Consider the following 15000-nt stretch of genomic DNA (forward strand, 5'->3'; position numbering starts at 1 on the left):
CTGCTCACACATATACTCATTAACCTGTCCCTTTCAGCCATTAGCACAGGTACACTCTTAAACATTCCACCAGTGCGTGTCCTTTCGAAACAATAAGGGAAATGATCCATAAATTAAGATCACCGGGTATTACCAATAAATTAACCCTTTGGTGGTGGAGTGTGAACGAAACTCAAAGGATTCTATCGCTCACTCACTCGTCCATTGGTCTAGAGAGAGAGAGAGAGAGAGAGAGAGAGAGAGAGAGAGAGAGAGAGAGAGAGAGAGAGAGAGAGAGAGAGAGAGAGAGAGAGAGAGAGAGAGAGAGAGAGAGAGAGAGAGAGAGAGAGAGAGAGAGAGAGAGAGAGAGAGAGAGAGAGAGAGACTATGGGGATCAAACGCCTGATTTCAACGTCTGCTCTCTCTCTCTCTCTCTCTCTCTCTCTCTCTCTCTCTCTCTCTCTCTCTCTCTCTCTCTCTCTCTCTCTCACACACACACACACACAAATCACGGACACACAAAACCCTTCTCAGAATAACAACAATGACACAAATGAGAGAGAGAGAGAGAGAGAGAGAGAGAGAGAGAGAGAGAGAGAGAGAGAGAGAGAGAGAGAGAGAGAGAGAGAGAGAGAGAGAGAGAGAGAGAGAGAGAGAGAGAGAGAGAGAGAGAGACGGGTAGATAGATGAGTAGATGAAGGATAAAGGGGATAGGTTAATAGAATATACAGGTGATAGAGGCATGGAGGTGTACAGGTGAGGGTTACAGGTGATGGGTGATGGGGTGGGGGGAGGTGAGTCCTGGGTGGCCGGAGAGCTAAGGTGGTCCAGGTAAGGCAGGTAGGCTTTCTAATGACTCTATTAATTAGGAAAGCCAGCCGCTGACCGCCCTGAGGAGAGAGATAGAGAGAGAGAGAGAGAGAGAGAGAGAGAGAGAGAGAGAGAGAGAGAGAGAGAGAGAGAGAGAGAGAGAGAGAGAGAGAGAGAGAGAGTGCACCAGGTCACTTCGGTTGAAATATAAAGAAAACATTGGTGAAGGTGGTGATAATGATAAGGGAATAATAGTGAAGGAGGAGGAGGAGGAGGAGGAGGAGGAGGAGGAGGAGGAGGAGGAGGAGGAGGAGGAGGAGGAGGAAAACTTGACAACTTAATATGAGAGAGAGAGAGAGAGAGAGAGAGAGAGAGAGAGAGAGAGAGAGAGAGAGAGAGAGAGAGAGAGAGAGAGAGAGAGAGAGAGAGAGAGAGAGAGAGAGAGAGAGAGAGAGAGAGAGAGAGAGAGAGAGAGAGAGAGAGAGAGAGAGAGAGAGAGAGAGAGAGAGCCACGCCTTCCCCCGTGTGATTGGCTGTGTGGGCGCCCCCTGGAGGTGTGGGCCGCCAATGTGCTGGAAGGACGTGCCCCTTGGAGCCGCCCGCGAAGCCCTGACGAAGGTGTGGCATTGTTGTGCTGCGCGGGGGGGCGGGGGCGGTGATGGATGGTACCGCGGCCACCCAGCGCGCGCGTGTGTGTGTGTGTGTGTGTGTGTGTGTGTGTGAGTGGTAGTGGTGGACGCAGCTTCCTAATTTTGCTTTTTTCTTTTCTCCTTAAGATTTCTCATCTCTCATTCTCTTTCTTCTGCTTTGCTCATGATTTCTTCCATCTCCTTATGATTATTTCTCATCCTCCTCCTCCTTCTCTTGCCGTCTTGATGCTTTTCTTTTTCCTCCTCCTCCTCGTTCTCCTCTTTCTAAATTTCTAACAGCTTCCTCTTATTCCTCTTCTGTTTCATACTCTTCCTCTTCATCCTCTTGCCTTCCTGACGCCTTCCTCCTCTTTCTCTTATATCCTTTCAAACGGCCTCTTATTCCTCTTCCTTTCACCTATTACTATATTTATCATTATTACTCGTCTACTCCTCCTCCTACTACTACTATTACTACAGCCTCCTTTCCTCCTGCAGGGTTCAGCGAGAGCGCCTTTGGTCACGCCATCACCGCTGCCGGGGTGACACACAGTGTGGCCCGCGCATGCGCAGCGGGGCGCCTCTACAACTGTTCCTGCGGCGTGGTGAGTGTGCCCTTACCTGCCCCTTACCTGCCTAGTCACCTGCCTCTAATTAGGGCACCCCAGGGTCACTTCACTGAGGGAGCAATGGTCTGGGGTCTTGTGTTCCTTTACTGCCCTGTGGCCTGTCCTCTGTGCTCCCCTGTGGCCTCTATGGCTCTTTCTCCGCCAGTGTGATTTGTTCCCATTAACTTGACGGGTGCGCCACTCCCCCTGGCCTCCTAAAGACTCATATAATTGGTGACTGCTCCATTACTCCATTACTCCTCGTTCTCTTTCCACACTCGTAGAAAAGCCTCTCTGTCACTGCTCTCTCCCTCTCTGTCTCTCAGGTCCTCGAAATCCCATTCTATCCTCTCATTTCTTTCCATCGTCTGTCACTCCAGTCCTCTTTCCAACATCCAGTCCTTCAACACCTCAACACCCTTCCTTCCTTCCACACCTTCCAGCTTCAACAACTCATACTCCTTCCCCCTTCCACCACACCTAACACCTCTTGATATCCTTCCTGTATCTTCTCCCTTCCTTTCCTTTACTCTCACACCTCTTCACATCCTCCCCTCATCTTCCCCCAATCTTTCCATCATCCCATAACCTTCCCCTTTCCAGTCCTTCAACATCTCATCCTCCCATACCCCTTCCACCTCCACCACACCTAACACCCCTTCCCCTCACGTCCTCAGGTGCGGGGGAAGAGGGCCTGGAAGTGGAGTGGGTGCCATGACAACACCCGCTTCGGCGCCCGCTATTCCAGACGGTTCCTGGATGCGAAGGAGCGGGCGCGGGACATGATCACCTTCACACACCTGTACAACAACGAGGTCGGCAGAAAGGTGAGCTCCCGCCGTGCCCAGGTAGAGGTAATTAACGTCCCAGGTGATCGATGCGGGTGATTACAGGTGAGGATGTTGATGGATGGTTAGGAAATGGGAAATTAAGAGGTGATATGGTTTTGGTGTTGTTTTTTTTTCCCCTATTTTTTTCCCTGTTTCGTGAGTATTTTTTTTTCTTATTTTTTCTTTGTCTTTTATCATTCTCTCTCTCTCTCTCTCTCTCTCTCTCTCTCTCTCTCTCTCTCTCTCTCTCTCTCTCCTCTCTCTCTCTCTCTCTCTCTCTCTCTCTCTCTCTCTCGCACTTCTTATCCCCCCTACTTCTTTCATTGATACCGTTAAACACGCTCTTCACTCTGGCCACACACACACACACACACACACACACACACACACACACACACACATCCTCCTCCTCATTCACTTTCCTTACAAATCCTACACCTTTTACCCCACATCCCACACACACATCTCCCCTCACACACCTGTCTCACACCTTCCCCCCCCCCCCCGTCACCCACGCACCTGCCTCACACATGTACCTTTCTGCAGGTGGTGCGGCGAAACAGGGAGGTGCGGTGCAAGTGTCACGGTATGTCAGGATCGTGCGAAGTGAGGACTTGCTGGAAGGCTGCCCCGGACTTCCGCCGCGTCGGGGACATGCTCAAGGAGAAATACGAGGAAGCCAAGTCCGCCGCCGCTGAGGTCTTCGGCAACACAGCCAACACAGCTCGAAAGTACCGCCCCGTCAGGAGGTGAGCGAGGGAGTTTAACGTGTTTTCCTTCTAATTTTCTTTTTCTTTTTTTTTTTTTTTTTTTTTTTGGTGCTTCAGTTTGTTCCTATAAGCGAGGTGTTATGTATCTGTTTATGTTGTTACTGTTTGTCTTTAATTTTCATCTAGGATAGTGATAATGGTGGTGGTGGTGCCGGTGGTGGTGGCAGTAGTAGTAGTAATAGGAGGAGGAGGAGGAGGAGGAGGAGGAAGGAAAAAAAAAAGAAGTGGAGGAGGAGGAGGGCACAAAGTAGTATTAGTAATCATATCAGTAACTTACACCACCACCACCACCACCACCACAAGTACCACAACCCCACACACTAACACCTCTTTGACCCCTGACAGAGAAATCAGCCCGGAATCTCCGCTTCTCTTCGTGGAACGCTCGCCAACTTACTGCAACAATGACTCGCGGCTGGAGGTGGCGGGAACTACGGGGCGCCACTGCAACCGAACCTCCACGGGGCCTGACTCCTGCGACACGCTTTGCTGCGGGAGAGGCTACGACCAGCGGCGGGAGGTGGTGACGCGGAAATGCAACTGTCGCTTCAAGTGGTGCTGCCAAGTGACCTGTATGGACTGCCTAGAGGAGACGTGGATATCCGTGTGTAAGTGAGCAAGTGACGCTACGAGGCGGAAAAGTGTAGCGGGTGTAAGTCGATATTCTGACACGAACGTTAATTCCCGTTGCCGCTCTTTCCTCTTCGTCTTTGCGCATCGGCGAGGACTTCAAGGAAAGCCCGAGTGAGAGAGGAAATACGAGGGTTGACAGAAGTGACGGTGATAACTGTCGGGAAACTCAAACAGTGAAACATGATACGAGAGATGTTTGATGTTCATTGGATTTCTCTCTGTCTGTCTCCTCCGAGAACTGGAGTGTTTGTGAGGAGTGAACGAGTTGTGACAGCTTCCTCCTCGCCATTATGTGAACGTACAGATAAAACCGAGATATGAGGTAAATACGTACCTATGTGTAAATCATGAAAAAAAATATATATACTTCTGCAGAAAGGAATGGTATATCTTAAACCTTGAGTTACCACGTTAACTTTTCACCACCAGACAAGGTAAAACTGTCATCACGATACTTTGCATAAACGATCCAACAATACTTCAGGATTATCTGCTATTAAAAGCAAGAAATGTGTGCATGGGTTCGTATACTGCACAAGAGAGAGAGAGAGAGAGAGAGAGAGAGAGAGAGAGAGAGAGAGAGAGAGAGAGAGAGAGAGAGAGAATGTGGGTAGGACGGGGGTAAGGAGGGAGGGGAAGCCGGGAGTAGAGGGATAGGTGGGCGAATGATACACGTCACAACTACGTCACACACAACCCTCCCTCTCCCAGTGTCTGCTCACCACTTGCCAACCTCCCCTTGAAAGCTTAAACTCCTACACTAAACACACTTGACAATGCACTGTGGCCTCATGAATTAGGGCACGGTGTCAAACAAGCTGTGCCAAAATCCCATATTGATCCAACTGTTTGTTTAGATAATTATGGAAAAAAAAAAATGACAACTCAATTTCAACTATACCTTGTCCCAGTATGTAAAGGCGAGTTGCTGGACCTTCCTCTACTTGGTGAATGGAATACTGGGTAACACTGCACCACGCGGCGTTAAGGGGACACTAGACACACTTGTATTGCGGTGTAAACAAGCAAAAATGGGCCGGTACAGCTCACCACACTGACCAGAAAGAAAACAAACCGCTGTGGTGTGATCTTGATCTTGAGCGTCTTCATAATTACATTTCCAACGGTGTATCATATTTGTGCTTTTAACTTCGACCCTACGTTTTCCTTCCATCCCGTATATTAAATGTCCACAGAAAGTTTATTTGAATTTTAACCCGTACTTTTGTCTTATATAGAAGTAACCTGCTGTCAATACTGCTCGTCATTATAACTATTGCACCCCGCCCCGCCTCCCTGCTATGTGAGGAAATATAAACGATGCAATACTTTAAAGAAATTTATCAATCTTACAGTTAGTATTTTGTGGACATTCCCTTACGCTTCTGCACTCTTCCAAAGGTGCGTAAGGCTGTCACCAAGCGTCAGGAGATGTGGCAGCTTAGAAGACTACCTGGGTGGCGTCACTCGTACACGAAGACAATGACGCTCCAGAAGATGGCGTTGAAGGTGAAGATGATGGTGGGATAGACCACAGTCCGCGCCATGAACATCACCCAGGGCGCCGTCCACCTGAGGAAGGCGATGAAGGGAAGAAAATATGAGAAAAATAAAATAGAAAAAAAAGCAAACAAAATAGAAAGAGAACACAAATGCAAATAGGATACAAGAGAGAAAACAACAAAGAACATAATAATTTATCAACAAGTAAGCGAAGAGGAGGTAAAACCCAAAACCAACGACTTACTTTGCCTGCCAGGAACCGGACGGAGAGTAAGACAGGTCAGCGGGCACCACGGGACGAACCTTCACAACGGACAATCTTGATATATTCCGTATTTCCTGTAATGGCGATGGCACGGACTTGGGAGGAGGAGGTACCGGGGCTGCGTTTCCCTCCGGCAGATGCTCCACCGTGACGTGTAGGACGATGATGCTCAGGATAAGGAAGATGCAGAAGAAGAACCACATATCTAGCATCTTGATATAGGCTGTGTCAGGGAGGCCGCTGGACACTTGGTTAAAGAGCGTGTACATGACGAGCATTGTGGTGAGGGTCATGATGGAGCGCACCTGTTGAATGGAGGGTGATTAGTGCAGAGAGAGAGAGAGAGAGAGAGAGAGAGAGAGAGAGAGAGAGAGAGAGCGGAGGTAAGGGAAAGAGAATGGAGATGTCTACTCGAGAGAAAATGGATATACCTGCAGATTCTTTAGGTAACTTAGAAAAATATCACTCGTTCACATTCTCTAGCAAAATATTATAAACAAACTAAATCCACAAAGCTTTAAGACACTATTCATATACTCTACCTAACAAAATAGTGAAAAACGCACATAATACACACCAAGAGACCTAAAAACATTGCTAATTATATCAAAGAACTTCCTTAATTTCAAAGGATGCATACATACATACGTTTTCTCTTCACTCTTATGCCTTATTGTGGTTTCTTGATAAATCCTGAATATGTAAGAGGTGTAGATAAATTCATTCATCTTTCTTCGTGTAGTAAGAGGCCCCAGTGCATAGACATGAGAAAAAACAAAAACAAAGATGATGAAAAAATAGAATAATGGGGGAGAAATACACAAAGAGGAGAAAATAGACACCCTAGTTGATGGCCTGACTTACCTGGAAGGCCGGCAGCTGGATGTACAGAGTGGTGTAGCCGACGCCGATCAGCAGGAAGGTGGGGACGAAGATGGTGAGCACGAGCAAGCTGTACCGACGCTCCAGCTGAAACTCAACCTGCAACACACGGCACGGCAGACCCGCAGGAAGTGAAACAACAACTACGGGAGGAAGGCGAGGGGGGGACTAAAGGAAATGTGTAATACTGAAGGATTTTAACAAAGGGTAACAAGAGTGAAGGGGAAGTTCCGTATAGTAACAGGTGTTTCAAATAAAGGAGGAAAACAGATAAAACTTGTAAGGAAGGTAAAAGAAATAAATGAAAATATAACTTAGCATCGAGAATTGAAGTGAAGGACAAATATACGTAAAAAAATATGAATACAAATAATAGTAACAACAATCATAATACAAGATGATGATGAGGAGGAGGAGGAGAAACAGGATGAGGAAGACAAGGAGGGGGATCAGAATTAGGAGAATGAGGAGAAAGAAGAGGAGGAAAAAGATGAGGACTAACAATGCTGATGTTGATACTACTAATAAATAAATGCCGCCTATATATAATGTGAAAAAAAAAAGAAACGAAGGATAATTATGAGGAATAAAGGACACTTGTATAACTTTGTCTAATATGAAGCACCTGTAGCTAATCTTTTAATTGGACACCTGTAAAGTACCGTCAGAATGAGAGGGTACCTGTATACTCTAGCTTAACCCTTCCACTGTTACTCGTCACACCTGTCTTTAATTACTAACCCTTCTGAGACAACTTTTCTTGTTTCACATCCACTTACAAACATTATACTACTTAGAAATGATAAAATGTACTCTAATTTATCCTTTTATTCCATTCACTGCCTTTAGCGCTGTGAACTGTTGCTGTGAAAGGGTTAACGAGACATCTGGAACTAGCACATTAAAAAGAAAAAAGAAAAAAAAATACTATAATGTACCTTTACGATGAGACACACCTGTATACCTTGCACATTATCTCCCCCTTACCTGCTGGTTGGCGTCACCTGCCGGGGCCTCACCTGAATGACGGAGTATTGCGTGTTGCTCAGGAGTGTCACCTTTTCGTTCAGAATGGTGAATTTGGGAAGGTTTCTCATGCCTCTGTACACCACTGACGCGTTCTGCACACACACACACACACACACACACACACACACACACACACACACACACACACACACACACACACACACACACACACACACACACACACACACGTTACTTTCGGTTCCTCTGTGCAAGTTCTATATTCAGATTTTTATATAATTTGCATCTCAGAAATCTTATCGATATCTTGGGAACAAAATGAGGAGAGAGAGAGAGAGAGAGAGAGAGAGAGAGAGAGAGAGAGAGAGAGAGAGAGAGAGAGAGAGAGAGAGAGAGAGAGAGAGAGAGAGAGAGAGAGAGAGAGAGAGAGAGAGAGAGAGAGAGAGAGAGAGAGAGAGAGAGAGAGAGAGAGAGAGAGAGAGAGAGAGAGAGAATCAAAATTAGAAGAATGGGGAGGAAGAAGAGGAGGAAAACGATGAGGACGAACAAAAAAATAAATAAATAAAAATAAAAAGATGAGGAACAAATGAGAAAGAAACGGAGAAGGAAGAGGAGGAAGAGGGTAAGAAACAGGAGGAGGAGGAGGAGGAGGAGGAGGAGGAGGAGGAGGAGGAGGAGGAGGAGGAGGACTTACTTGAAACTCCACCACCTCATTATCGGCGGAGGACAGACGGAGAAGGATGCTGCAGTTCTGGGTATCGAAGGGGTAGTTGAAAAGGAGGAAGTTGCAGGAGAAGCTTGCCGAGTACTGCTGCCGCTTCACTAACTGCGCGCTGAGGGGGGAGTGCACCGTGTCTGCGGAGTGAAGGGGCACTGCAGGGGACACACATTATTGCAGTTATCCTTTCAGTACCAAGATGTCCGTTTGATTTAATTCCGGGTATCAATAAAATACTAACGTTGAAAATCATCGCTGCCTACTTATCCACTATAATCATTTCCTTTTATTCTTTTTCTGACGAGTAATAGAATATTTTATAAAGCTAGGGATGGTCTCTGGTGCTGAAAGGGTTAAGATTCCTGGAGCTGTCTCGTGTATCTTCCTTAATCGTTCTAATATATTTTTTGTTCTTATTCATAATTTTTTTCCCTTCACGTTACTAGTTCACTCTTGTCCTTTATCTCCTCTCCTTTTACTTTTTCTCAATACTGCTATACCCTCACACATCCTTGTTATTCTCTTCCCTCTATCTTTCCAAGTCATGCTAACGTATCAGTCACCATTACCTAGCGCTACCTTTTTCTCCTCAGCCTTTCTCACTCTAGCTAGTACGCTTTATTCAGCCTCATCCATCATTATATTTCCGATTCTATCTTTGTCGGTCATACAAACACCACAACTACTCTTACTCATCATTATCTTCTCTACCTTTCTCACTCTAGCTGGCATCCCTCACTCATTACCCATCAATCTCTTCCTTCTCGTACCCTTCTGAGTCATGCTGGCAACCCTTCCTCATCTTTACCCTCTTCCCCTGCCCCCCCCTCACCCATCCTGACGTCGTTGAAGAGCGGGGGGTCAGCGGGCCTGTTCTCCCTCACCACCACAGACAGCTTCAGGTTCTTCTGCTGGCCGTCGTAGATGTTAAGGAACTCCACATCTGGTGTCCACACCTCCTTCACCTGCTTCCTGGACAGCCGGTTCTTCCCCTCCTCGCTCCGCACGTTGTTCAGCCGCAGGTTTCGGTCTCGCCACGCCAACGTCACCTCGATCTCAACGTTGAAGGCCAAGTTGATGTCGTCGATCTTGGAGAACCTCACAAGATCGACCAAAGGCTCCACGCCGAGGGGCTTCCCAAAGGTGCCGCTGGGGGGAGGGCGGTAGTTGAAGTATTTCTCCCCGAACTCCACGATGCTGCAGTGCTCCTCGTCACTCCCGTCCAGGCAGTCGTCCTGAAGGTTGCAGCGGACGGCGCGCGCCACACACGACCCATCGGAGCACATGAAGTGGTGGGTGGTGCAGGAGGACAGGCCCAGACTGATGAAGGAGCCCACGGAGTACTTACAGAACTTGCTCAGGACCTGCCACTGCCGCCGCCCCAGAGGATACTCCACGTCCTCGCTCGGGGTGAAGGCGGCGAGGACCAAGTCTTTGTTTGTGTCGCGGAGTAGCCACGAGGAGTTGCCGGAGTAGTGGATCATGAACTTGTAGAAGCCCTTGAAGAACGGCCTCTCGTTGACGTACCCCATTATGTAGAAGCGAAGCATGTCCTCCCGAGGCTCACACATGCCACGCAGGATCAGAAAGTCCCGGTGGGTTCTGAGACACGCGAAGCAGTGACTCTCCGTGCACAGCGTGTCGCCCCACCTGCCGTCTGACTTCCGCATCACCACACAGTTTCCTTTCTTGCCGCCGTTCGGTTCCCCTGGCGCCCAGTTGTGGAAGGCTAGAGGGCGCCCGCTACTCCCCCTCACCCAGTGGTTCTCTTTGGCAGCATCAGTGGCGTCAAGGAACAGCAGCCTGTAGCTCCTGCCGCCACAGATGTCAAGGAACTGAAGGCTCTGGTTCAACAGTCTCCCGTTCGTCTCCTCGTCCTCTGGGATGTAAAGAGACGCGTTCATGAGGCCGCAGAACGCCATCGCCTCCTGCAGCGAGGACAACTGGGGCACCACCACGACCTCCGGGTTGCTCTTGCAGAAGGTGGTGACGTGTGCCTCCTCCACCGTCACGTTGGCCTCCTCCGCCTCCTGCAGGTCAAAGGACAGCACGTTGCCTCTCGGGTTGTCCTCACACAGCGCGGCGCTCCTGATGGTGGCAGGGCTGAGGGCGTGGTCCCAGATGTTGACCTGCAGATGTGTTATTCCTGTTGCTGCTGCTACTATTACTACTACCACTACTGTTACTGCTACTACTACTACTACTACTACTACTACTACTACTACTACTACTACTACTGCTGCTGCTGCTGCTGATACTACTACCGTCACCACCACCACCACCACCACCAGACATGAACCGTAAAAACAAAAACGAAAAACTTTTTTTCTTTTCCTCCCCCTCCTCCTCCTCCTCTTCCTCTTCGTCTTCCAGCAATCCTGACCTCTATGGCTTTACATCACTTCCTACTTCTCCTCCTTTCTCCACCCCCTTCATATAGAAAGTAGGGACCAACTAATCAGCATTCCCCAGGTAAAAGGAACTACCTGGGCGCCACTTAACCTGGGCCACGTGGGCGCTGAGGGACTGGGAGGGGTCGAGGCCTCCGTCATAGCGATCCTGGTCCTGCCCCACGTACAGAGTGCCGTTGAGAGGAATATCCGTCTGCTGTGTCTGAGTCCGCCCCTCTGCCAGAAGCTCCCCGTCAATATAGACCCTGGCAGTGAGGTAGAAAATAGAAAATGGGATATAGATTGGTTACCCTGGTGGTGGTGGTGGTGGTGGTGGTGGTGTCGTTGTTCTTTTTGTTTTTATTTCTTTGGTTTAATTATTTCCTCTTCCTCTTCCATCTCCTTCCAATTCTCTCCTCTCTGTTTACTTACTTATATTTCTATTTATAGTTTTCCTTTATTTATCTCTTTCTATATTAATCTATCATTCTATTTCTACCTCATGTTTAAACAGCCACGTCCCACATTTACACATTTCTACACACACACACACACACACACACACACACACACACACACACACACACACACACACACACGAAATTACTCACAACTGATTGATTGGATTGAGGAAGAGAAATGTAGAGGGAGGAAAGAAAGAAAGAAAATAAGAGAAGATGAGGAAGAAACTGATATGGTGAAGCAAGAAAAGAAGAAAGCAAAAGTAAACAAACAATACTAAAATAAATCATTAAAAGACATACAAAAAAATAAGGACGAGAAAAGTAAAGAGAGGAAGAGGAAAGGGAGGGCGAGGAAAACGAGGAAGATGAGAAGAACAAACAGAGAAAGGAAGGAAACGTGAAAGAAGAAAGAGAAGAAAAAAAAAAATCTAAGGTCAAAGAGAGCAAAGAGAATAATTATGTCTGAGCAGAAAGAAAACGAAGAGATGAAAGAAAACGAGCAAACTGATGGACTGACTAATGTAATCCTGCACAACACGGAATGACAGCTAGGGTGGTGTGAAGGGATACAGACCTGTAGGTGGAGCGGGCGAAGACAAAGCAGTGGTGGTGCCAGAGTCCTAGAGTGTCATCCACCTGAAGGTTAAGCTGCGCCGATTCCTTCACATCGTTGTAATAGAACTCGAGATTGTCGCCGTTCTGGACTGAAAACGACGAGGACGAGGACATCACGGCGAGGACACGAGGACGACACGAGGAAAAGAAAGAGGCTTTGAGATATAAAACTATACGAGCTAGAAATATAAAGACAAAGTTAGGTTAAATATTTGAAATATAGATAAGTTAAGAGGGTTGGTAAATAAAATAATGTATATTAATGATAATGTAGAATGCGAGGCTAAGAGGGTTTGAAATATAAAACTATATGGGCTACAAATATAAAGATAGAAAGTTATGCTAAGTATACGAAATATTTTTTTAGTTAGAGGGTTAATAAATGAAAATGTGTGGCTTGTTTCATCAAAATAATAACGGAGGCTGTTTTCGAGTACATGAGAGGAAAGCTGGCCAGAGCAGATGGAAAAAAATATGAAAATATATTTGAAAACAGAAACATGCGAGGCAAAATTTTTTTAAAGAACGCGAAGGGAGAAAGAAAACTGTCATGAGAGTCAGTGTTACATAAAGTGCACATGAGGAATTAAATAAAATATGAGAGTACAGAGGCTCTAAAAAAATTAGGTGAGTAGGTTAAGAGGGCACCCGCACACTGTACCCACTGCACAGTCAACGGTGCAAAAACACTGAGTGCTGAGCAAAACATTAAAATATCAGAGCACTATTTAAAAAAAAGAGGTGTGGGTAAATACGTTATGCAAAGCAAGAATGTAAAGTCGATAATACGAAAACACGAAGGTTTAATCATAACGCGACATAAATCAGAATTCCTGGACACATGAAATTCACATACAAGAATACATACGTGAAACATTCCAAAGAAAACTGAGATAAAAAATAAAAAAAAAAATCATGGCAAATATTCTTCCAAGGTTAAGTTAATATGAAAATATACAGAAGGTTTAATAATATGGGTAGCTAATGTTTATGTTGATATATAAGAGAGGAGGAGAAAGAAAGGAGACACAGCATACGCATTCTTTTCTAAGGCAAAATGAGACAGAAAACAGATTGAAAGTTAGAATGTGTAATGAAACCAGTCTTGTCATTTGAAGAAATCCACGTGAAGTACCAAAGACATGACAGACAAGCTACAGGAAAAGAAGAAAATCCTATTGTGCGTATGACAAAAAATCTCATGAAAAAAAATGAAAAAGAAAAGGAAAAGAAATATAGTATACAACCAGAGAGAGAGAGAGAGAGAGAGAGAGAGAGAGAGAGAGAGAGAGAGAGAGAGAGAGAGAGAGAGAGAGAGAGAGAGAGAGAGAGAGAGAGAGAATGATAAACAAGTTCCACGAAAGAAAACCAGAGAAAAAACACACACACACACACACACACACACACACACATATGTTCTTTTATAGGGGGGGGACTGAGATATAAGGTACTACACAGCCTAACGCTCCCCTTCAGCATAGCCCCGCCCACCCCAGCAGTGACCCCACCACCCCAGCCTGCACAATGTTTCACACACACTCCACCACAGATCAGGAGAACGTGCGTGCGTACTTCCTACTTTTGTCCTGTGGTGGAAAATGTATAGTGGTCATACATCATCCCTCATGTATACAAATCGACGGTCAGAAGAATGCATACGTGAAAGGAAGGTCCAGTTTGAGAAATTTACGTGTGTGTGTGTGTGTGTGTGTGTGTGTGTGTGTGTGTGTGTGAGGCTCTGGCACTCTTAATAATACATCCACACACTCAACTCGTTAAAACTAATCATCTTTAGTTTTTATTTGCATCAATGGATCAATTAACGAGACTGATAAATAAGCTAGCAATAAAATCAGGCATGTTAATTACAACCAAAGGCTGAAAACAAAGGTACAAATAGAAATACTATTTATTTATTGACGGCAAACGAAAGACCGTCATATGGCAAGATTTTTACTAATAGGTAGGGAACTGAACAAGAGCACACGACGATAAAAGAACAGAAAGTAAAAGGGAGATGAAAATTAAACATGAATGCACATAACAAAACGAGATAATAATAATGATAATGACACTACTACTACGACTACTACTACTACGACTACTACTACTACGACTACTACTACTACTATTACTACTACTACAACTACTAATAACAGAAAACGAAGAAAATGGACCACAAGAAAAGAATAACAGATAGACGATAAACATACGTAAGAAAAGTGAGAGAAAACGCACAAAAAAAATCATAAAAATAAAAATAAATAAATAAATAAATAAATAAGAAAACGAACTGCAGAAATAATGACGAATAAATCCATAAGCACGTAACACTATCACACTTGAAATATTAGTTGTTTACCAGTAGACACACCTAAACTAACGGTAAGTCCCCTAACACAAACTACTTTTACAGCGCACTCACAGAAAAGCAGAGCGTTATCCATCGTGTCGGAGTAGGCGTAGGAGAAAAACATGCAGCCAGCCTCCCGATACCGCGCGAGCCGAAATCTGTAGCACACCGAAACTTCCTGAAGCGTACGAGGCTGCCCGCCGGTCCTTTGTTGGGCGAAGTTGTACCTCAAGAACACGTCCTTCCTCCCTGGCCCCATCTCCTCCGTCTGTAGCCCAAATACTCGCGTCTCGTCAGCTGAAGAGGGAATGGATATTGTGGTTAGCGTCATTAGGGGAATTTTAAAAGAAGACTAGGTAAATTTAGGAGTGCTGAGTCATTAGGGAGCCTCCGACGAAGACTAGATGCAACCCAAACACTCGTCCCGTCAACTAAATAGGAAATGAATATTGTAGTTAGTGATGTCATGAGAGAAATTTAAAAGACAACATAAATTTAAGATGATAGTGGAAATAGATTGATATTTTTTTTCATACAGGGACTGCCACGTCTAGACCTGATGGT

The 15000-nt window shown here is 45.8% G+C and overlaps 2 protein-coding genes across 3 annotated transcripts in view; one reads left to right on the plus strand and one right to left on the minus strand.

The window, feature by feature from the left end:
- LOC135091115 (protein Wnt-4-like) overlaps positions 1-4637 on the plus strand; it is a 33979-nt gene extending 29342 nt beyond the window's left edge. The window contains exons 4-7 of the mRNA XM_063988474.1: positions 1917-2023; positions 2704-2853; positions 3403-3605; positions 3972-4637. Coding sequence (XP_063844544.1) covers positions 1917-2023; positions 2704-2853; positions 3403-3605; positions 3972-4242 — 731 coding nt within the window. The 3' untranslated portion in view covers positions 4243-4637. The remainder of the gene's footprint in view (positions 1-1916; positions 2024-2703; positions 2854-3402; positions 3606-3971) is intronic.
- A 943-nt stretch (positions 4638-5580) lies between these two features.
- LOC135091113 (uncharacterized) overlaps positions 5581-15000 on the minus strand; it is a 13472-nt gene continuing 4052 nt past the window's right edge. Inside the window, exons 2-10 of one of the 2 annotated variants that reach the window (XM_063988472.1) lie at positions 14509-14733; positions 12043-12172; positions 11117-11270; positions 9447-10743; positions 8591-8751; positions 7929-8030; positions 6892-7008; positions 6007-6332; positions 5581-5831 (exon numbers count right to left, since the gene is read on the minus strand). In XM_063988472.1, the coding sequence (XP_063844542.1) occupies positions 5723-5831; positions 6007-6332; positions 6892-7008; positions 7929-8030; positions 8591-8751; positions 9447-10743; positions 11117-11270; positions 12043-12172; positions 14509-14733 (2621 nt within the window). In that variant the 3' untranslated portion in view covers positions 5581-5722. Of the gene's footprint in view, positions 5832-6006; positions 6333-6891; positions 7053-7928; positions 8031-8590; positions 8752-9446; positions 10744-11116; positions 11271-12042; positions 12173-14508; positions 14734-15000 lie in introns of those variants that run through there. The other variant, XM_063988473.1, reaches the window with a different exon arrangement.

Source organism: Scylla paramamosain, chromosome 36, assembly GCF_035594125.1.
Source record: "Scylla paramamosain isolate STU-SP2022 chromosome 36, ASM3559412v1, whole genome shotgun sequence".
Taxonomy (NCBI): domain Eukaryota; kingdom Metazoa; phylum Arthropoda; class Malacostraca; order Decapoda; family Portunidae; genus Scylla; species Scylla paramamosain.